This window comes from Paramormyrops kingsleyae, chromosome 1 (assembly GCF_048594095.1).
Source record: "Paramormyrops kingsleyae isolate MSU_618 chromosome 1, PKINGS_0.4, whole genome shotgun sequence".
Classification (NCBI taxonomy): domain Eukaryota; kingdom Metazoa; phylum Chordata; class Actinopteri; order Osteoglossiformes; family Mormyridae; genus Paramormyrops; species Paramormyrops kingsleyae.
The window spans coordinates 66,242,398-66,265,419 of NC_132797.1; the positions used below are offsets into that span (position 1 = coordinate 66,242,398).

At 43.5% G+C, this 23,022-nt stretch overlaps 1 protein-coding gene across 9 annotated transcripts in view; it reads left to right on the forward strand.

Annotated features, from left to right (window-relative positions):
• The window catches only part of dmd (dystrophin), a 163,042-nt gene that overhangs the window by 124,900 nt on the left and 15,120 nt on the right, over window positions 1-23,022 (forward strand). For 3 of the 9 annotated variants that reach the window (XR_011993769.1, XM_072717979.1, XM_072717988.1), the window contains exons 52-63: window positions 1,546-1,663; window positions 2,050-2,261; window positions 3,771-3,925; window positions 4,976-5,165; window positions 10,331-10,503; window positions 11,720-11,879; window positions 13,286-13,406; window positions 14,415-14,683; window positions 15,086-15,232; window positions 18,446-18,521; window positions 18,855-18,915; window positions 20,956-21,006. Coding sequence is in view for 8 of the 9 variants with exons in the window: in XM_072717979.1 (XP_072574080.1) it covers window positions 1,546-1,663; window positions 2,050-2,261; window positions 3,771-3,925; window positions 4,976-5,165; window positions 10,331-10,503; window positions 11,720-11,879; window positions 13,286-13,406; window positions 14,415-14,683; window positions 15,086-15,232; window positions 18,446-18,521; window positions 18,855-18,915; window positions 20,956-21,006 (1,733 nt within the window). In the remaining variant the exon portion in view is untranslated. Of the gene's footprint in view, window positions 1-1,545; window positions 1,664-2,049; window positions 2,262-3,770; window positions 3,926-4,975; window positions 5,166-6,299; window positions 7,882-10,330; window positions 10,504-11,719; window positions 11,880-13,285; window positions 13,407-14,414; window positions 14,684-15,085; window positions 15,233-18,445; window positions 18,522-18,854; window positions 18,916-20,955; window positions 21,007-21,062; window positions 22,277-23,022 lie in introns of those variants that run through there. The other 6 variants (XM_072717981.1, XM_072717984.1, XM_072717987.1 and 3 more) reach the window with 6 other exon arrangements.

A 23,022-nucleotide genomic window follows, 5' to 3' on the forward strand; every position in this document is an offset into this window, starting at 1 on the left:
GTCGGTCTCTGGAGTAATTTGGGCCTTGCTCAAGGGCCCAATGGTGAAATCACTCTGCCTACCATGGGATTTGAACTGGTGACCTTCCACTCACAGGCACAACCCACAGTCCTACCCCACAGAGCCACACACCACCCCCATGTGTGTTTGGGAACAAGCCTGGGGTAGAGAGGAATATGAATAATGCTTTTTGTTTCATTAACAAAAAATAAATATTCTGGGTGAAAATAAGTACTCGGTTGAAAAGGCCATTTTTTCCAATTGTGATGGATAATATTTTTCTTCTGCAGTGTTAGAATATTTCTGTACTAGTGATCCATCATGAAAAATAAAAATAGTTCCATTTCATATCCCAGGAGACTGTAGAAATGTTTCTCTGGATACCAAAACAGACCTCTACAATTCACTTACATTTCGGTTCCCCCTGTGTTGGTACCCCAGGCATACAGAAACACACATGAACAAACACGGTAAACAGACATTTATCACTCAGTCTCTCTTTTAAAGGCAGTACTTATTGGGATGGTGTATTGCAATCTGCACATCCTTGTATGTTAAACAACTCTTGAGCAGAAATGATCTCTCTAAATGTCAGTATGTAGTGCATAGTAAAACTCACTAAAATACTAACATTAAGTTATTGCTATGTGGAGTAAATAAATATGTATGTAAATCAGTATTTCTTAGTCTGGTGGCAGTTTTTTCCAGTTCATCTGGCAAAGCAAAAGAGTCATATATTTTGATGCTAAGTTTAGACAGTCTCTGTATTCTCTCTGGAGGACTCGACCAACTTGTGTTCCCAGTCCTCTGAGGATAAATGTATCCTTCCTCCTTTTTAATTTTCACAACAAATTGAAAAACCCACTGTCAGACTCCCTTAGCTGAGAGTGGGAACACAGGTTGTTTACATGAGGTGGCCATGTTTGTTCCTATTACTTTCTGTAAATTCAAGGTTTTTCTGTCTCTCTTCTCAGTATTGCATCAGTCGGTCTCCATTACTTGTCAGTATAGTTTATGAGTGTCATGGCTTCCATTGGTGGTAGCATCTCAGTGAATGGTAGCCCTCTAAGCCTTGAGAGTCACATTTGGGCTCTTCTGGGACCTTGTGGCAGTTTGAGTGAGGGCTGCTGATTTTTAAATCGATCCACAAATCTGCTAGCACCGTTTTTTGGTATGTCAGTTAAAAATGAGTAATTTTGCACTGTATGCGCTGAATTTTGTATGGTCTTAGAGAAATAGCTGCTGCTTTCTAGAACCTCGGGGAACAGAAGCTGCTCGCTGTGGCAGCAAAGCTGCATTTTGGATTTTTTGCACATTCTTACTTAGCAGGCCTGTCCGGCTGTGTTCGTGCCTCCGTGTTGTGCATCTCAGTATCATTCATTCTTTCTGCTTAGTTGACAAAAATTGCTTACAGCAAATTAACAATACGGCACATTGTCTCACAAGTCGAACCAAGACCACGAGCTTTTCATACAGGAGGGTGTATAGGGGACAGGATCACTTCACTGGTTTTAATTATTTTTTTCCTGCTCCTGTGTACCCCAGGCTACACTGCAGGACTTGGAACAGAGGCGCCCCCAAATGGAAAGCCAAATTACTGCAGCCCAGAACCTCAAAAACAAAACCAACAATCAGGAGGCACGAGTCACCATCACGGACCGCAGTAAGTGACGTGAAGAATATAAGACATGCACATGAGATATCAGGAGTTAAGAACATGACAATCAAAGTTACTGCTATGTCTCAGTTTTTACATCAGAGGTATTAGCAACCATTGTTTTGTTTCCATAAGAAACATATCTATCGATTTTCTCACAGTGTCTTTACGGCACAATGTCCTTATGCAGAATTTTATCTAAGACAGGGTACAGATGTTATAGCTTGTCATTCTTTATCATTATCAGGAACGTACATTTAGATTCAGAATCTACTGCATGTTTTGTACTTTGTCCCTGATTCTGTACCTCTGTTTGTGATTATCCCTTCTCTCTCTCCCCCCCCCTCTCTCTGCGTTTCTCCCTGTCACTACTTCTCCCCGTGGCTATGAAGTCGATAGGTTGCAAACGCAGTTTGAAGAGGTGCATGGACGCCTGTCAGACCGGGCACTCGAGCTGCAGCGGATGCTAAAAGACTCAAGCCATTGGTTAAAAGCGAAACAGGAGGTGGAATCTTTGCTGAAAAGAGCCAATGAAAAGCTGGAATCCTGGAAGGAGCTCTCCTATACTGTGGATGCACTTAAGAATCAAAATGCTGATCTCAAGGTAAGACTCCTCTACCAAGAGGCAGACAAATCTAATATTTATACAGCATTACCAGCTTTATGGATACACATACAAGCACAGGATAAATGTAATAGGTATATCAAGTCCAGTGTTTTATATTTAAATGAAATGCACTCAGCTTCCATAAGATGAGAACATCACTAACAAAGGCTAAGGAACTTAATAATGTGTCCTAAGGGACTGTCTCAAAGTTGATGTCATTGTGGATAAAATAGGAAAGGTATCATTAGCACACTGGCATAGTGGCTGCCGGGCCCCACAGCATATATATATATACCAGTGATATTCCCATGGTGAGGAAGAACAATGGCAGACAATTTGTATGCAGTACGGCTTGTGAGCATCCAGTAAAATGAAGAGTTAGGTACTGACAGGGTTGGAACGGCAGCTGTGCTGCTGCGCACAGTCCTTAGGACAGCATGCAAACACTGGCAGCTGCTTCAGTGATGCTACAGACATGGGCAGGGGGCTCCCAGGCCCTGACACGCCTGTCTGCGGCATCGTCAGCAAATGTGCAAACGTGGCAGCTTCCCCAATTCAGCTCCGCTTCCAGATCTCACTGTGACAATCGGCACCAGCAGGGGCTGATTCTGTAAAACCAGTGTGTTCGCTTGTTCCCTTACATGAACTAGCTCTAATGCTGCCAAATGTATAATGGGGAGTCACCTGCATTTGCAATATTTCTTCCCTGCTGAGGGAGGAAATCAACAGGATGTTTGCTAACAAGCAGTTAGGAGGAGCACAGATGGAATATTACCCCGGTCAGCTCCGATCAGCATGGGAAAATTGTGGGATTGACTGGAGAAGTGACTGAGATGGCCCACGTTTCTTCAACCCTCAAATCACAAGGAACTTCTTGTGGCTGAGTAGTTCAGAGACTTGTTCAGTTCCTGGTGCCCTTTTATCACCTCTTATCTCCTTATGTCCACCTCTTCACCACTGCACTGCACTACACTGGAGTGCAGTGTTTCATGTTGAAGTGATTTAATTATGTGGACTTACGGGTGATGATCTACAAGTGTCTCATGGTCAACAAGTGAGGAATTAGCATAAACATTGAATTGAGTACAGTGCCAGCGAAGGGAAGGCAGGGGTCTTCGAGTGCCTGTGGACAAATAGGGCAGATTGAAAGTGGGAAAAGGTGCTCGGAGGAGAGCTTAGCAAGCAGGGGTATACAGCATGACTAAGCATGCTTCGTGTTTATATAAGATGAAATCAGTCAAGCAGCTGAAATATCTGAATGTTAATATTCAAAATAAGATTTTTTTGTCAGACAGGCATGTTTGTAGTTTAGAAGCATATGTATATTTTTTGTTTCTCTAAGTTACATATGTATATAATAGGAGAAATGATGAGTACGTGATTTATTATGCTTTGTAAATTACTTCTTGGTTTAAAGTAAATCTAAATGGGAAATGGGTCAATGCTAATAATATCGATGAGGCATGAATGCACGGGCGCCCCTTGTGGCGATTCTGTGTCTTGCAGCACTTTGTGAAGGAGCTGCATCAGTGGCAGAGGCAGGTGGACGAGACCAATGATCTGGCGCGCAAGCTGCTGGTCCAGTACGCCGCCGACGACACGCACAGGGTCAGCATGCTGACAGACAGCATGAACTCCACCTGGTCCCACGTCACCAAGCAGTGAGTAGGCCGCGGTCTGCATAAGGGGGCCCGCACCCACCAATCACGTCAGCCGGACCTCCACAGGGAGGTGCGGGTACAGGGATGAGTGGATAGGCGTTAGCCATCTGACGTAAGACAGCAGATTACACAGGCAGGCTAGGAGCAGGGCCAACACATGGAGGTGTGATAAATCTGTATGCGCCTTGCCAGCAGCCGTCCGCTAGCGTGTGCATTAGCAGGCTGTGTCGTAAGAGCTAGCATAGCCACCGGCGGTGATCTCAGGGACTTTAATCAGAGTCAGATTGCCACTGCACATTCAGCAGGTGCTTCTGCAGTAATTTGTTATTAAATCAGAAGGAGCCTTCTTGAAACAGATGTCGAATTAGGAGGAACCGAAAAACGTCAGACTTTTTCTTTACGATTTAGAGAGATCAAAGTCCGTAAGATGTATTTTTTTATTCTGAAGTGGCAACAGCTCAGTTTTAGAAATAGATTCCCTATATGGCTAAAGGAGATTAATTTCAGACTCCAAAGCCTGAATCACAATCCTAAACATCTGACAGGCTGCAGCTTAGAAATTTTGGTAGAGCTGCATTCTCTGAGAAACACTGATCAAACCGTCGCTCTGGCTCTCCATGCGTGGCCTCCTCCAGTGGGTTTTAAGAGGCGGCCCAGCTGTGTGTGAGTTCTCATCCTGACCTGAAAGGCGTGGGCCCTCACACCTAATCTGGCTCCTACTGGCTTCTCACTCCAGGGAAATTTGTTTTCTGTCTCCTGAATATTTGCCTCTGCTGAAGGCTCTTTTGTGGTGGGTTCCTGCGATTTTCAATGACCTCAGCAGAATGAATCTAATGTTAAACTATGGGAAGGATCTGTAATGAATGTTCTCCATCAATGCTGCTTTACTCCACTTCATTCGTCGATTCACGTTTGATTATGAACATTTCCTGAAAGCGCTTATCCCATTCAGGGTTACAGGGGACCTCTATCCAAAATAGTAATATCTAAGTCTCATTTTTACAGCACTTTGGTACAGATGACCTTTGACCTCTTGCCACACCCCTGCAGAGTCGGCGAAAGGGAGGCGGCCCTGGAGGCAGCTCTGCGGCTTCTGCAGCAGTTCTATCTGGACCTAGAAAAGTTCCTCAACTGGCTGGCTGAGGCGGAAACCACAGCCAATGTACTGCAGGACGCCACCCACAAGGAGGGGATGCAGGAGGACCCGTCTGCTGGACGGCAGCTTCTCAGGCAGTGGCAGGTGGGGTGGGGGGGGCTCAAATAATCCAACATATGTGTATGGTTTATATCAGTGTTTCCCAAACCTGTCCTTGGGGACCCACAGTCAGTCCACATTTTTGCTCCCTCCCAACTCCCAGTAGGAGCAAAAACATGGACTGTCTTTGGGTCCCCAAGGCCCGTATTGGGAAACACTGCATAGAAATGGCCTTTGGCTCTTGCGTCGATATACCAGAATTCTTTTTTTAAAGGCAGCTGGCATTACTCCCTCTTCTTTTTCCATGGGGCTGTCTGCTCCCGCTAGCTCAATGGCCCACAATCAGTCCGCGTGAGTGATTGCGTGAGTAATAGGATATTTTGCTTTGAAGTCTGAAAACAACAGAGGGGCTGAGAAGCTGCCAGACGTTCCAGGCATTTAAAGTACTGACCAGTCATACTGCACCTCAAAACAATACTCAAAACAATACTCACCCCTGCCCATCTCTTCTGCAAGACATTCATTTCTAACATCTGTCTCTCTTATTTACACTGCCTGGGAGTACTGTCACTTGGCAGAGTAACTATCAGCAGCTACGCTTCCCTCTTTCAGAGCTGATATCACAGTCAGTCTCTCCCCTCTTTCAGAGAGTAATTATTACAATCAAGCTGTCCAGACAGTCAGAGGAACTATCACTTCCATTGGCAGGCTATAGATATTTTGTTACCTTAGGCGAAAGCTGAATTTCACCTGCATGCCTGATGTTATTGTCAGTTTGGGTTATTGTAAATACCAGTTACAATACCAATACCAATGCTTGCTGTGGCAGTATGAGCTCTGAAAGCATGCGTTGTATCGAACAGACAATCATTCAGACAGTTCTGAGTTGTTACAATGTATGTTGGATCAATATCGGTTCTGAAAATGCAATTTTGAAAAGCTCTCAAGACATGGCTGGCAGAGCAAGCAAGACTCTCCAAGTTCCTCCTAGTGCATTGTCAGTTTACTAAGGGTCTTATAAAGAAAGGTAAGAGAAAGGTGGTATTAATTATCACCCCGTGATGAGTGTTGCTAAGCTCTTGTCTACCCATATAACGGAGCCTTCACTACAAACACTTGCTGTACTCGGTTTTTCCTCCCCCCCCCCCCCTCCCAGGTCATCCTGTGAAACTCATCTTTACCTTATTTCCAAGGAGCCCCCACACTCAAAAACATGCTACATTTGTTTAACATTTCCATTTTACCCATCAGGCCATTTCTCAGACTGCTTATCCATGTGAGGCTTATGTATTTTTTTCACTCCATTTATGAGAAAATTGTGCGGAAAATTATAAAGCACAATGTTTTGACTCGAGGCAAATTTTTCATTCTGCATCAGCAGTACCAGCTGCAACTTTTAAAGCCCCTCATTATCCAAGTGCTGTACTAGAGCCCAGAAAAAAAGCCTTTTCCTTTGGTTTATTTGGATGTGGTTAAGTACAATGAGTGGTTAGTTGTACATTGACTTCGGTTAACTGTCCTTTGGTACTGCCAGGATGAATCAATGTGCGGACATGTTGGATTATTTGCTGTGTTGCTATGGCCAGTTCCCCAGCTCACCTGGTGAAGCTTGTCCTGTCACAGTCCATCTCTCTCTCCCAGCAGGGAAATAACTGCTGTAGCTCAGTTCAGAAGCAGCATGTAATGAGGCTACACAGATCACCATATGCTCCCCGACTCGAAATGAAACCGCCCGCGTTTTTTCAGGGAAGGGAAGCAGTCATAAGTTTGAAATGATCCGTCTTGGAATAAAATCACCTTCCCATTATAAACCATGTGTGTATACCGTTTCACCTGTGCTTAGGATTATTAGGAAATAGGACTCCTTTGGCGTCAGCATAAGGCTGTCTTGGTTTGCACACCTGTTTTCTCATCATGTTAATAAGTAACAACTTTTGAACCTTGCTATCAAGGTTGTTTAAGTGCAGGACAGGAAATGAGGGCCTGCAGGACATTTGAGGCTCATTTGACATGATTGATAGTTTGGAAGACTGCATGTGTCTGATTTAGAGATCAGTGAGGAGTCTGAGGTGCCGGGTCAGGTGTGAGGGCAGGGTGTTGTGTTACGCGGTCTGCTGTGAGGGCACCTACAAAGGCCCTGGAACCTGTAGTATCACTACTCTGCATGTACACATGGTGATCTCACCCCCGCCACTCTCAGGTGAAAGATCCGCGTTAAACGTCCAGCGAATGGCCCGTGAGGCGTGATTCCCGCGCCGGCTGGGACATGAGGGCGGCTTTTAATGTGAAAGCACGATTGTCCCGTTCTCCTGCGGCGGATGACTGGGCCTGCCCTTTCTGGTATGGGAGGAATGCGTGCACTGAGAGGCCGTTTGATGCGGCGCTGAGAGGGAGCAGCGTGCCCACACTCGGCCGTGCGAGATGAAGAAACGGGTCTGTTCGTAGGGAGGCCACAGCTGCCCCACAACGGCTCTTTCCAGCAGCACCCACACACTGGTCTCCCGCCCCATAGCCAACTAACAATGTGTCCGTGTGTTTGCACCAGCAGGCTTTGTGGGCTTCATTATGCTTGTTGCACACAAATGTGCACACACACACACACACACTCACACTCAAGCTCACGTGACTGAAAAGAGAGCAGTTATCAGTTCCTTAGCAGTCAAGACCGGAGTAAAATGGTCCCTTAATCCCATAAACCTGCTACACTGTTGCTCTCACCCCTGGGCTGGATATGCTCCGTAGGAAAACGTATCATGTTAAGGTCAGAGGTTCGCCAGCTTTCTTTCCGGACGCCTGCGTATGTGTGTGTTCTTGTGTGCCAGTATTCTCTAAGATTTCTTACATTTCTCAAATATTTAATCACTAAATGAACAGGAGGTCTCTAATGATTTGATTGCATTTGAAATTAGGTTATGCTCCCCGCTGGCTCTGCTAATTCAAAAGTTATGCATGATTATGTTCTGTTTAAATGTACTGGATGGTGCACTAAAGCTCTGTCATGTTTTGTAAATAAGGATGAACAAGTGTGTGTTTCGATATTTAGAAAAATGTTTCTGCGTCATGAGAGTAATGCTTAGAGACACCTGTGCACAGACAGTTCTTGAGTTAGTGTTCTTAAGTGCTGGCTGGAATAAGTAACAAACTGGAGCATTAATAATTCTTTTCCTCAATTATACGGGCCAATAAAAAGAGGGACTATCCTCCCAGTGGTGGGTTACAGGCTGCTTGGCGGGTCTCACGGTGCAGTGTTCGTTGGTGTCCAGTGTGCTGTCACCAGGGGGACAAGCACCCCTACGGAGGAGCGTGTGCCAGCCGGCTCCCAGTGTAGCTGTATCTTTGGGTATTCTTCCAGGGCGCTTATGTGAGGCATGGGCCCTGCCCCTCTGTGGGCTGTGCTAGCAGAATGTTGCTTTTACGTTCCTGTGGCGGGATATGAGACGGCCTGTTTCACCTGGAAGTGTGATCATCTTTCCCAAGTTAGCTGGGCGATACCGCAGCTGTTTTCCTAATATGACGGATATGCATAACTATAAGGGACGTATGTGTCATGAAGGAGCAGGCAGATGAAAGATGGCTCCTTCTATTTCATTGCAGAAAACACAGAGTAAGATATGATTGTATCTGCACACAAAAACTATCCCGTTTTCACTGTTCCCTCACCAGCTGTCCGTTACCTTTCATCATACATGTTCATGCCTTCAGAGCTCGTATAAATGACTGCTTATTTCTGTCTTTGTTATGAAGAAATATGATTGATTGGACAAGCCTTTAAAATGTATTTTTCTGATCTCCATTTATATGGTCTGGCATTCCATCCAGGCTGTATCCCAGCCTAGTGCAATTAGGAGATAGTGTTTTGCTGTTGACCGAGTTGGTTTCTGTTTTTGTTTTTAATGCAGTTATGTCCCTTCAGCATTTGCTGTGTGGTAGGATACATTCCATGGTCAATATTTAAAGATTTTCTTTCAGCTTGATTATATGTTAAGCATAAGTGAGCTGATCAGCTAGGAAGCGAATTGTGTGCCCGGGTACTTGGTACAATTGGAAGATCAGGTAGGACTATACATTTTGACTAGGAAATTGGGGCTGATTAAAGTCTGTGATTCTCATCACGAAAACTTAAAAGAGGAACATGCTTTCCTCATTTACAACTTTAAATAATTTACACTATAACCTCCTTCATTAACCTTCACTTCTAATTTTCGTTGGACTTGGAGTATGATGACATTATTGGTCTGTCCAGCTCATTATGTCCCAATGGAAAATCGTCCATCTGGCCACACTAAGAAAAAAAGCATTTTTTTTTCATATTTCAGCAGAAAAGCAAAATGTGTCTATTCACACTCCGGGACCTGTCAAGTTAAATTAGTCTGCTAGTGCAATTAATGAAAGAGATTTTATTGGTTTGAACATAGTGATTTTGGGTTTTTGGCACATGTCTAAATAATCCATACTTTTTAATGTGAACCACAAGTTTTGAGAGACACTTTTATATTTTTAATTTATATATTTATTAATTGTTTTTTGGGTCTTGACAGGCTGGGAGGCTTCCTGCCCATCCCACTATGGATGAGAACTAACCAAAGAGATGTCATATCAAATCCCAATAAAATAAAGAAACTCCACCAATTGATTCAAATTGCTATGATCCTAAAGATGCACACACTGACTTGAATTCTTGAATTCCACCTTCATATATCTGTCATCTCTGTTTTATTTTGGACTAATGGTCCTTCCCCTGTTTATCTCTTTTGTTTTGTTTATTAGCTCGTCCATCACACTCACTACTTTTAAAGTGGCTGCATTTGGACCACTGTAAAGATCCAGCCAACTTTTCCATTTTATTTTATCTGATCTCTAAAGTAGGCCAAGCCTACATCAACAGCTTATCTTGGAAAGATATTTCACAGAACGTCACAGAGTGTGAAGATTTTTATCAGTTTCATGCATGTGAAATTAGGATGAAAGACATTTTATACCATGCAGAACATTTTCAATTAATATAATTTGAAAGTAATAAATTATGTATATATTTCATATTTAACCAAAATGAAACAATCTTATTGCATGTCTTTAAAATGTACTGTTTCAGTTGTCCTTCTGTGATATATAGTCTCAAGCAGCTTGTTCATGCCTGGTTTGAGGTCGGAATTAATCACATGATTGCAGGAATTCTTTAAATAGATGGACCCTAATGGTTTGCTGTTCAGGACCTCCAGACAGAGATCGAGGCTCACACAGAGGCCTTCCACACGCTGGATGAGAATGGCCAACGCATCATGCGCTCACTAGAGGGCTCTGAGGATGCAGCGCTGCTGCAGAGGCGATTGGACAACATGGATCAGCGCTGGAACGAGCTGCGCAGCAAATCCCTCAGCATCAGGTCAGCCCATGTCCTGTGTCCTTGGGTCAAAGCCCAACGTTTCTATCATCATATATGGCAGTGGTTCTCAACCTTTTTTACACCTTTTGCACAAATCTGATTGGATGTGCCACTGAATTGTAAATTAAGCGTCTGTGGTTTGGCTTTTTGGTTTGGTTGAGTGTTCACTAGTTTTGCACTAAGCATTTGCAGACCCAAGAACCGTTTATAAAGGTTAATTCTAGAATTGGGGCTGGGGAATCTCATCGTGGATCAGCATAGGAGCTTGCTGGTTTTAAAACATTACATTTCCAACTCTGCCTCGTGACCCTTTCAGAAATTGCCACAACACAAATGTGGGTTGCGACCAATGGATTTGCTCTATGGCACATACCGTACCCACATTCCCATCATCCTCTGTGGCACATACCGTACTCACATTTCCATCATCCTTTAGAGCACACTCCGTACCCACATTCCCATCATCCTCTGTGGCACATGCTGTACTCACATTCCCATCATCCTCTGTGGCACATGCTGTACTCACATTCCCATCATCCTCTGTGACACACGCCGTACCCACATTCCCATCATCCTCTGTGGCACATGCTGTACTCACATTCCCATCATCCTCTGTGGCACATGCTGTACTCACATTCCCATCATCCTCTGTGACACACGCCGTACCCACATTCCCATAATCCTTCACACCACCCTCTACCCCGTCACCAGACTTCATAATCACAGCCCTCCCTTGTAAATCACACATCTAACACACCAAACAGCTGGCGTCTTACGTCCTTCACTGCGCAGCCGACTGCTTAAACTCAGCCTAATCTCTATAGCCAGCTCCTCAAATACCAGCACCCACATCCATTTTTAACACAAAGCTCTTGTCTGATTTTTTTTATCCTTGATGACAAATGAGTGGGAAACAGGAAAAGACTCAAATTCTTCCTTTTAACTATTGTTAAGTGGCTTCTGAGCTTCAAGATTTTCTGAAAAGACAGGGTTTGGGTAACAGTGACAGACGTTACTACCAAGCAGCATGGCTGTTTATTTCTCCCAGAAAGACAGAGGCGTATCCAGGGAATGTGTAACATTCACACGTCCCTCACTTTGGCTCGCTACAATGTCTTAATGGAGAATGGGAGGGCCAATACGAAAGACAGTGCTGTAGTGGGGAGTGTTTCACATCTGCACGTAGGAACCGGTGAGATGAGTGGCCGTCTCTTAGCAGGTCTCACCTGGATGCCGGAACAGGCCAGTGGAAGTGCCTTCACCTGTCCCTGCAGGAGCTGCTCACCTGGCTACAGCAAAAGAATGAAGAGCTGGACCACATGGCGCCCACTGGAGGCGACATCCCTATGGTGCAGCAGCAGCTTGAAGCACACAGAGTGAGAGAAGGGGATGATGGGAAGTGTAGTTAATGGGTAGCTCTTAAGTGTAGCAAATGATTAACCAGCAGGACTGTAATACAGTGGTACCTCGGTTCTCGAACTCACTAGAACTCGAATTTCTTGAAAGTCGAACAAACCAGTTTGACCTAGAACTCGATCTGAATATCAGAAGTTGAACTGTGAACGCTGACCTAATATAAATTGTACGCGCCAGGAAATGAGTCATACTACAATGCAATTCTTACTTGAATGCCTTCTTCACAGACTGGACGATTAACCAAATAAAGCAGCACAACATTACAGTAACTAACAATAAATAAACCACTAACTTACATGTACTATTAGAGCATTTATGTCATTTATTTAAACTTTATTTTACCAGGTAAATTAACTGAAAACCAGTTCAGTGCTTTACGTGATATTCGGGAGAAATAGTAGATTACGCATCGGAACTGCCTGGGATACAAACGTCATGCGTGTAACTAAACTCTTCAGCCAATAAGGGCAAAGGTGTGTCATCACGGAGGGGGTTCCAGTATATGCAGCCGGGTGAGAGGTCGCAATCCATCTAACCGTAATGCATTGCGTCAGGATCAGGATGCGTTGCTCTAAGCCAGCGCTGTAAGCAAGTCGAACGCACCCAATGACCGGACTGGGGAAACAAACTGAAAAACAGACTTAATACAAAGGACTAATGACAACAACCAGAAACAGCTGATCATATGGGGATCCCAGATGAGGTTAACGAGGGGGCGTGGCACACTGAAGGAGCGGTGGATCGGGGCAGGACTGGGGTAATGTTGGGATAAGATCTTTATCGTTTTGGAAGCCATTAAGAAAAAAATGCTCTTGTTTTATCCTGTTCATTTTGTGTTTAAATGCTAAAAAAAAAAAAACATATTTAGGTGTAATTTTGGGGGGCCGGGAACAGACCTGTAATTCTTTTAGTATCTCTTCCACGAGATAAATAAATGGAATGTGATGTTTGCACTTACTGCTAACCAGAAAATGGGACGTCAGTTGAAAGTTTTATGTCAGACAAGAGTGCTTTGAGATTCCACAGGACTGACATTACAATGAGAAGTGAGATCCTTTGCTGGTGTTTCATCAGCCAGAATACCTCTTCTACATTTACATTTATTCTTTTAGCAAACGCTTTTAACCAAAGCAATGTACAATCACGAAAGTATGATTAACCAGTGCCTGGAGCAGCTTGGGTTAAGGGCCTTTGCTGAAGGGCCCAAAGGTGAAATCACCTTGTCATCCAAGGGATCTGAACCGGAAACCTTCTGATTTGGCTCTTAAGCTGCAGAGCCACACACTAGCATGGATAGTGCCTGGAATGTTTAACCTTTCCGAAACCCTCAAGTCACATGTCCCACTGCCTTGTACTTATGCTACAGGCCTTCAGGATTGAGGTAAAAGCCAAGGAGCCAGCAGTGAGTGGTGCGCTGAATGCAGTTGGGGCCTTTCTGGCGGATCAGCACACTGAGAGCATGGGAAAGACCCCACCAGAGTCCAGAGGTACCATAACCACTGAAACACACACACGCACAGTATAAACTGAGCACAACCAAAACACACATTCTGTACACATACAGACACACACAACTTCCAGAACTACAGTTTGTGAGGCAAAATTCATGTCCTCTGATTCGGTTCAATCAAGAAACAAGAGACTTCCAGTGAAGAGCTGATTAAATTAATTTTTTTTTGATGAGTACTATCAAACAATAAAGCCTTTCAATCAATGGCCGAACAGTCCTCCCGCCGACGTCTGTCAGAGGCAGGACTCCTTTCACCAGAAATTAAAGAAGAAACCCTGTGGATTTTAATCCAGGGACATCAGGCATAACACACAAAAGCGAGATCTGATTTGGAGAGAGGGTGATTGAGCAGAATTAGAGAACCCAAACGGACCGTTTGCCAGTTTGGAGGCTGGATGAGGGGAGTGAGCCACAGGATTAGTCAGCGGTGACGGGTTTGTAGTCTGGAGGAGGAGAGTGAAATGGGTGGACTGTGCACTTGCCTGTGTGGCTAAGGCTATTTGCAGAGAGGCCTATTCCTGAGCTGCTTTGGGGATATGTACTGTACCAGAAACCACTGTCACTGTCACACTATGCGGGTACATTTTGTCTCAGAGACTCAGTGTCTTACAGTTATGGCTGATTGAAGATCTGCTGCGCTTTAAGTTTGTGTGTTTACCGCCCCCAGAGGTGTATTTTAACCTCCCAGCAATCGTATGCATGTGGTGTTTAATATCCGTGTTGCTCTCCCTGAGGTGTGCAGTAGTTATTGGATGCCTAATGTTCACCTAATTGAGATATTGATCCCACTTTAATGCCAAAGTAAATAGCAAAATGCTAATTGAGATTCTGTTTAACTGTTTTCTGTTTTAGATGTGTTCATAAGTGTTTAAGGTGTTGGGTGTTTGAGACCCTGCTGGGTGTTTATTGTTAGGCTATTAAAACGTGGGCAGGTACTTGTGATGCTGTCTTTGAGCCAGTCTGTTGGGCCGTGTGGCTTCTGCAGAGGTCAGCCCAGAGGAGCGGGCCCAGAACATGAGCCGCGTCCTGCGCAAAGAAGCGGAGGACGTGCGTTCGGGCTGGGAGCGTCTGCGCAGCCGCAGCGTGAGCTGGCAGCGGCGACTGGATCAGGCCCTGGAGCACCTGCAGGAGCTGCAGGAGGCCGAGGACAAGCTGGACCTCAAGCTGAGGCAGGCAGAGATGGTGAAGCAGTCGTGGGAACCAGTGGGAGACCTGCTCATCGACTCCCTGCAGGAGCACATCGACCGAGTGACGGTTAGAAGGGGCCCCGTCCCATTCACGCGCATGTGGGTCACATGATGGACCGCAGCCCGGGCAGCCTCTCCCTGAAAAGGAGCAGTCCCAGGGCTTAGATGCATAACTGTCACCCTGACTGCTTTTCTAAATGGATATTTCCTTCTTTATGATTGGACACTCATGAAATAGGTCGGGGTAGCAGCTGCTCTCCAGTATCTCATAAAAATGGGAAGTGGTCACTCTCCTGCTTGCTATTTATAGTCCACGTGTTGCTCAGTGTTAAGCTTATGAAAGCCATGACCGGTCGCCCTCCAGCAAATGGCCTCTCCTAAGCACCGCTTTTTGTCCATGATGGCGGCAGCAGTTACTACAGGCTTAGAATGAAAAGGGATCAAATCTCACCTCTCCGTCTATCCGCAGGCTTTCCAAGCCGAGGTCGCCCCCATAAAGGATGACCTGACTCAGGTGAACTGCTTTGCATCCACCTTTTGCCCAATGAACATCCAGCTTTCGGAGTACAACATCAACAGGCTGGAGGACCTTAACACGCGATGGAGGCTACTGCAGGTACACAACAGACACGGCTGCCGGATGCAGACTGACTGCACATTTGATGCTGAAGCCACGACATCCTCACTGTGACCGTGGGGCATTCGCCAGAATTGACCTGTACTATTGACCTGTACATGCAAACTAGCATGAATTATTAAGGCAGCATCGACGGGAAAACACTGACAGCAACATATTGAGGGAACATATGCGTGTAACACTATATGATTTATGGGAAAAGCAACATTTAAATCAACTGCACTATATAATATAACAAGACTAATATTGGGACAGCGCTTATTATAATTATTATTAAATTAACCCAATCATTATAAATTAACACAATAGCTATATTACTTCCAGATGCTAACTATGCTAACATTTTACAATTGTGATGAATGCTTGTTTTTTTGTTTTGTTTTTAATGAAAGACAGTGACATTACACGTACAGTAAAAATGTATGTTGGAGTCTGTTATACATATTACTTGAATGCTTCTGCTATCCCACGGGCTGGTAACACGCCCTGAGAATAGCCAGTGTAGACGTGAACTGTAAATCGCTCTAAGCAAACGGCCCATTGAGAAGGGAGTTTGGAAGGCTGCATTACGCTCAAGCTTGTAGTGTCGTTTCACTAGACCATGCGGCCATTACAGCGGGAGGACGGGTGACTTCATTAAAAAGGAAATGTCATTTGAAAGGGACTTTCCTCCACTGATGTAAACCATGGTTAAAGGTAGCAGTTGTTGGTTGAACCGCACTGGGAATACTAGGCCCTTCGACCCTGACTGGGATAAGCGCTTAGAAGATGGATGTGTGTACTAAGAGACCCTCAGGGACGCAGCATAAGGACTGTTTTGGTGCGTTGTTTCCTTTAAAGCTACATAAATAGACCAGCTTCCGCTGAGGAGGCGGGCCATTGCAAGTTTATGTGATTGTAAACATAAAAACAGATCAGATCTATATTGCATTAATTAATCAAAGCAAAAGTGAGAAATTAATCAAACATGTAAAGTAGTGAATAATAATTAATGCAGTCAGAAACAAATATCACCCTTAAAGGGGAAAAATGAGGCTTACAAACAAGAAAACAATTATAAGAGCTGCGAAAACGCAAACCGTAGTCATACCATGTGATAACGAGAATGCCATGCGAGAGGTGCTGGGATATTTTTGGCCTAATATGCCAGCACGTTTGAACATAATATTTTCAGGCTTTGTTCTAAACAAGATCTGCCCTTCAAAATGGTAAAAAAATTTGATGCATTTATATTGCAGGTAAATAGTTTAGGATTGACAGAGCCAGAGCTGTAATGGTGCTGCAGAATATAGTGATTGTGTAGGTGTTTTATCGAAGGGGAAACTGAAGGACACACATGATCAAGTTTGTTTCTTATAGCCTAGGGTAACATGTAATCTACAAAGGCTCTTGAATCACAGGGGTTTTATTCATTCGTATTTTCTTGCATTTAGATGAATCCTTTCCCTCGCAGTACTCCCCTAAATCCCCAAGGTGTGATTTCCGTGATGTCTGCCATCTGCATCTGCTTTCCTGTATAGTAAAAGATACTTATTGTGCAATCATTTAGCATTTCTGTTAATTTCTGCAAGGATGTAAAAATTGAGACAACAGTTTGGAAAAGTGTATATGTGGACCTCAAACGTGTATGCGTATGCATTTTGTTGAGTTCTCCTAACTTTCTGGGGAAGGAGACCTTGTGACGATATAACCTTGAGGAAAAATCTTTTCATAAGAATGTGTCAGCATAAGTGGCAAATCAATTTGTAATTATCTTGCATATGTTTTTAAGATTTATTGCGGTAGTTAGGAAATTTGTAATAAAGGTACATGCGAAGTCTCTACGACAGGTAATACGTATGTGTGTGTGTGTGTGTGTGTATGGGCATGTATGTATCACATTGTGCCAATATGATAAAAACCTGTTATTTTAGGACATGTTTGTTAGTCGCCACAATGAGAAACTCAATTTTCTAAAAAATCCATGAACGAATCAAAAAACTGAAAGTGCCAAATGTCTTGTATTTTGTTTGGTTACTTATGGTTAAGGTTAGGGCTGGGTAGGGGATATTATAGTTGGGATTAGGGTTATGCCCATAGAAATGAATGGAGAGTCCCCACAAAGATATAGATACCTAATCTGTGTGTGTGTGTGTGTGTGTGCGCGCATGTGTGTGTTTGGTTATTGTACCTTAAATCAAATTACTTCAATGCTTTGAACTGAGCTGAGACACTGGAAAAGGAAACCCAGAGAATAAAGTTTAACACACATGTTTGCGGTAGACTCATATCTTAGAGAACTTTCACTGGGAACACGTACATGGCGTTTGCAAATATCATCAGACACACACCCTGTATTCACCTCAAAATTATGTAAAAAAAAAAAAAACAAAAGTAAAAACCCTGTCTAAACCAATTTTAAAATGTATATTTTAAAATAGTCTAGATTGTCGTAAGGACAAAAATCTCGTATGTTAAATATCAGCCTATTGTATGGACACTGGGAATACCCTCCACGTCTAGAGAGAGGTTTGCTACAGAAATTGGTATCCCAGTACAGCAATATTTTGGTGAGTTGATTGAATAGTAAATAACAGTAATTACATATCTGAAAACTGCACTAGTCTCTAGGTACAATTGAGCTCTCTTGTCTCCATAACCCTAATCAGGTTTCCATGGAAACCTGCAGAAACTCAGGGAAAATGAAGGAGGTGGATGTATCTAAGGTAATGTGTACATTTAGTAGCACCAAGTCCTCTATTCAAGGGCCATCCTGCCAGACCCTCCATTACTCAAATATCCGCTTCATTCCTCAGACGTCATCCCTCAGAGACACCTTCCCCTTGCATCGTTCACACATCATCACTCTATTATTTATACAACAGCTCTCTCTGTCACCCACACTTGAGTGACCACTTCATCACTTAAACATCTTCTTCTAGCATCCCCATCAATGTTATATAGGTCTCTGGGGCAGCTCTCTGCAGAAGGTCTTTCTCCCTGTTTTGTCAAAATGTGTTGACTTGTGTTGGTGTGTTACTGTACCACAAGGCCACTTGGGGCTTGTGCGTACTCTGTCTTGGACCTAGATATCCATCAACCCCTTGGTTTCATGACGCCACATTCAGTTTCTATGTTCTTATGATGGAACTTTCGTTCTGTGGCTCTACCAGATCCTACCAGCTCAATGTCCGTTTATCCTTCTCATGCCAGATCTCCATTGAGGAGCATCTCAGACAACTGAATGAAGCCCACAGAGACTTTGGCCAATCCCAGCACACCTTGCACTGTGAGTCTTTCTCCTACATGCTCTCAACCTCTTTAAACTTATCATCATATTAGAATTGTTGAGTTGGTAATGTCTTGTCAGATAACGGGATGATGCATTGAAACTGCGGGAAAGCTAAGTGATGTCTGGCGAGAGGAGCAGGATGGTGTATTTGATTGCGGTGTTGGGAGAGGGTGTACGTGATCTGAAGCCCTCACAGGTGCCGCAGAGAACATGCTGCTTGTGCTGTGGCAAGGGGCATAGATATCAGCCAGCAGCAGCAAATGAAGGAAAGAACAGTATCTTTTTTTCCTGAGTGTTGCTGCTAAATTCTCACCTCTGTCCTGTTTACAGCTTCTGTTCAGCATCCTTTTGAACGCTCGGTCTCACCCAACAACGTGCCCTACTATATAAAGTGAGTACATTACCCAAAGTAACCCTGGTATTATATAAAGTGAGTATGTCACCCTCTTCAACTGGGTCTCTAACGCTAACTCTGTTTCCATATGAAGTATCTAATTGAAAAATTATTTCTAAATTAAACAGCTAGTTTAACTTTCTGTATTACTACTAATACTGCAAATGAATAACAGAAGAATACTTTAACTAATTTTCTGCATTTATGCTATCACTGCTAATGACAATGAAACTATTATTTGGGCTAAAGGAGTCGCTGTACTACCACACTTTGTCTCGCTTTGACTGCTCTGTTCCACCACGTACATTGAACTGTTAGTGTTCCCCAGTATGGAATACCTCACTGTTCACTGTTTTACCTCATCCTGAACCTGTAACTCTGCCATGAATTCCTGAGTAGTAATTTGTTATACACTCAATCCAGTTAAAGCTAAAACCAGACTAACAGCTTCTGTGGTGTAACAAGGTTATCTAAAGGAAAACCCACATCTACATTGTGGCATCGTGCTGAAAAGAGACTTTCATGTTTACGTATATCTTTCTAGTTTATTGTTGGATGAACAGAATTAATCGTATACAAAGAAACACGCCAATTTTGGTTCACTGGCACCATGCACAAAGTGTTATACTATTTGTCAAACAAATATCACAGCTAATATAAAATTTGACTGTGAAGTATTAAAATAAAAGTTCCACTTTGTTACGTTTTCTCCCTGGAGTACAATTCATGATGAAAGATTGTTTTGCATGTATATACGTTTATAAATCTTTCATCAATGATTCATAAGGATGTGTGTGTATACAAATGAAGCATTCTTATTGAATTACTGCATATAAACTGCTAACTGTCCTGGCATTGAGTACAACATTGCTTTTCACTGACCAATAAGAAAACCTCCTTAAGCTGACCGAATCTTTGACAACTGTGCATAGTACTGTCAAATTAAAAAGATCTGCAAACTAACATACACTCTTATAGTACAATGACATGCAGCTTGCAAGTGTGGTGACTAACATCACTTTACTAAACGGAACTTCACTATCCTATATAAACAGAGGCATAACTACTTTCTGTTAAATGTTGATTTCCTATTGTATTTTCATTCCTGTTACACTTTTTCTGTGGAAATGATTAACTGGGATTTTTGCTATGTTCTAAAGTCCAGTATGTTATTATTATGTATTCAAATAGTGACATTACCAGCGTTTACCACCTATTGAAGAATGAAACATGATTCATTCTTAGTTGTTGAATTCTAGCTTATGTATGGAATTTACAGTGTCCATGTAATTAAATGCAGAAATAGGACATAAAGGATGTTTTGGTGAGCACTAATGATGGCAATAAATCTACTGTAATTTTTTTATGGGACATTCAAGGAACGAGCTCTACTAGAAATTCTTATATAGTCCTCTTGGGATTTTACTAGTCCTACCAGTTATTTCATGGTTAACTCGGGTGTTCTGTACTCTTCCTGGAGATTATGCATCCTCCCCTGGATTTATGTAGTATTTCTGTATATTTTCCTGTTAGCACTGTTAGGTTCTACTCAAAATGCTGTAGCCTTGTGGGAAACCTTTTGGGATTTTGCTTGTCTTATAAGGAGCTCTCCTGCTGGCTGTTTAATAGTCCTGGGGGAAGCTCTTTAACACTTCTGAGGATTCTCATGTCTAAGTGCTGTCCTGAAGTACTCCTTAAAAGTCTGCTGTGTTGTCGAACTGGCTGTTTTTTCATTGACTTTTAAACGTGGCTTTGTCTTGGTGATTTCCAATGCATGTTTGACCAGAGAGTGCGGCCGGCAGAGGTGATTACCTTTAAAATGCTCTGAGATCATTAGAATATGTGTGTGCTTTGCACTCTTGTTTAGGGGGAACAGTGAGTGAGTGAGTGATTGAAGGTGCGAGACCTTACTGTGTACAGCAAGGAGGCATTTGTGTGTGTGTATGCATGTGTGTGTTGAGGTATATATCCTTCTCAGCATGCAGAAGGGAAGTTTGGAGCATGTGTTGAGTGACAGATCTCCCTTTTTATGTGCAGAAAGGAGAAGGTGAAAACAGGACCGGAGACGACAACGCAGACCCTCCCTGAGTGAGTGATAGAGAACAGGATGGAAAGTCACTGACAAACACTGACTTAGTCTGTGAACTGACGACTGACCGACCCTTACAGCCACTGACAACGCCACCATCTAACCTGTAGTTCCTTTAACACTTCTCGAACTAAAAAAAAAAAAACACCGCACAAGTGCAGATATGTTACTTCGGGTGAGATATAGCTTCACACAGCTACTTTAGTTGAGACCTAACAGTCTTTTTATAACACACTGCATTTTCCCTTCTTAAACGGGCCTTGAATATTGTCGGATGCATTCTTTATCATTGGTATTTTGGGTAACGATTAATGGATACCGTGTGAGGATCATTTAAAACCACAGAGCGTACAGCACCCGCTAAACGAGTTAAGCTGTTTTACCCGCAAACTGCAGCAGCCGACCGCGCGTGATCGAAGGACTAGTGGCGTCGAGATGTATTGCACGGAGTTAGTCTGTTACTCAACCACATCGTTAACCAGCAAACCGCCGGCATGCTATAGCCCATTATTACTTGTATCATTTAGCATCGGGTGCCTAAAAAAAGTATTCCCACAAACCACTCTTGGTTACAATTGGGCCCAAGGGAAATTTTGATATACATGCATGTATAATAATTTGAATAACTACGAATAAGAAAATGAATAATGAAAGACGTTTTAAATATAGCAGTAACAACATGAAAATTAATAGCTAAACGTTAGTATTTGCTGCGAGATACATTTAAAATCTGCATTATTTCCTACTTTTATTTTATATATCATTTGCCCGACAGGCACGGAGGCATAATACGGCCAAATGCAGAGGGGCCTGATATTCACACACCGTAGATTGTGTAGATTTTGAACCACAGTATTCAGATAGTGTCAAAGAACGAAATGCATCACAAGGGCTGGGGAAATAAAAGAGTTAATATCTGAAAATCGTTTAAAAAAACTGTCGAGTCTTGGGCGATCCACCTTAACTCCCGGTGCAGCCCTCTTCCTCCGAATAGAACCCCCTGAATATTCTCTTTTTTCCTGCAAAACTGAAGCCCTTTAGTTGAATAGGCTGGGGGAAGGGAGCCGCTCTCTAGCCCCGCCTCGTCTGGCAAGACGCCGCGTCCTGCTTGTTAGGACACGGCTCGCTCGCTCCGTACTTTTCCTCCTTAGTACGCGGTTAGCGACGGCGCTGTTTGCACTCCCGGATCCGTATCGTTTGCGGGGAAAAACCAAATACAGCACGCTTGGATTCTTGCACGGATACCACAATGAGGGAGCAGATCAGAAAGTAAGTTGACGCTGGACTTTAATGCATTGATGGAGTAATATTGCGAGATGACGGCATGCTGGTGATCCGGGGGAGTGGGGGTGGGTAGACGCAGTGAGGCTTATGGAGGAGTCACAAGCAGCCGAACCAGTGGCAGCAGATGTGCCGGTGTTTGCGAACCACAGCAGGTGTCCGAGCTCCAAACCCCTGTTTCACATGAGAAAGACTGCATACCGTTATATTTGCTATCTCACGGTTTAACGAAAAGCATTCGCCGAATCGCATGTCGACGAGCAGTATTCCTGCAACCCAGAGTCTTCGTTTCACATTCCCGGTGGTTTTCATTCGTTGACATATTAAGCATTTCTCTCGGAACCCGAAAATCGCAGTGTAACACTTTGCCTGACGTGTTTTCGTCGCGATTTCGTGCCATGTTCGTCCTTTTGGGTTTTCCACAGGATTAGGTTAGGCGTGTAGTCATCTAAATCTGATACCATAGTATGTGGACCTTTCCCAGACATTAATACGCTGTTTCTCTAACCACCACGATTCCCTGAGTTTAATCATTAAGTCCGAATGGCATTGCGATAACGTTAGGTGTATTTGAGATTTGGTCAGCGATGAATGATAGATGCCGTCACGTCTACGCTGTGCAGAACGTTGATATGTCTGCAACTCGCACATTAAATATTTTCCGTCTTGTGCAAATATTGCTGCTAACATGACGGCGGATAACGAAGGAATGCGGATGGGAACGGTCTTGATGT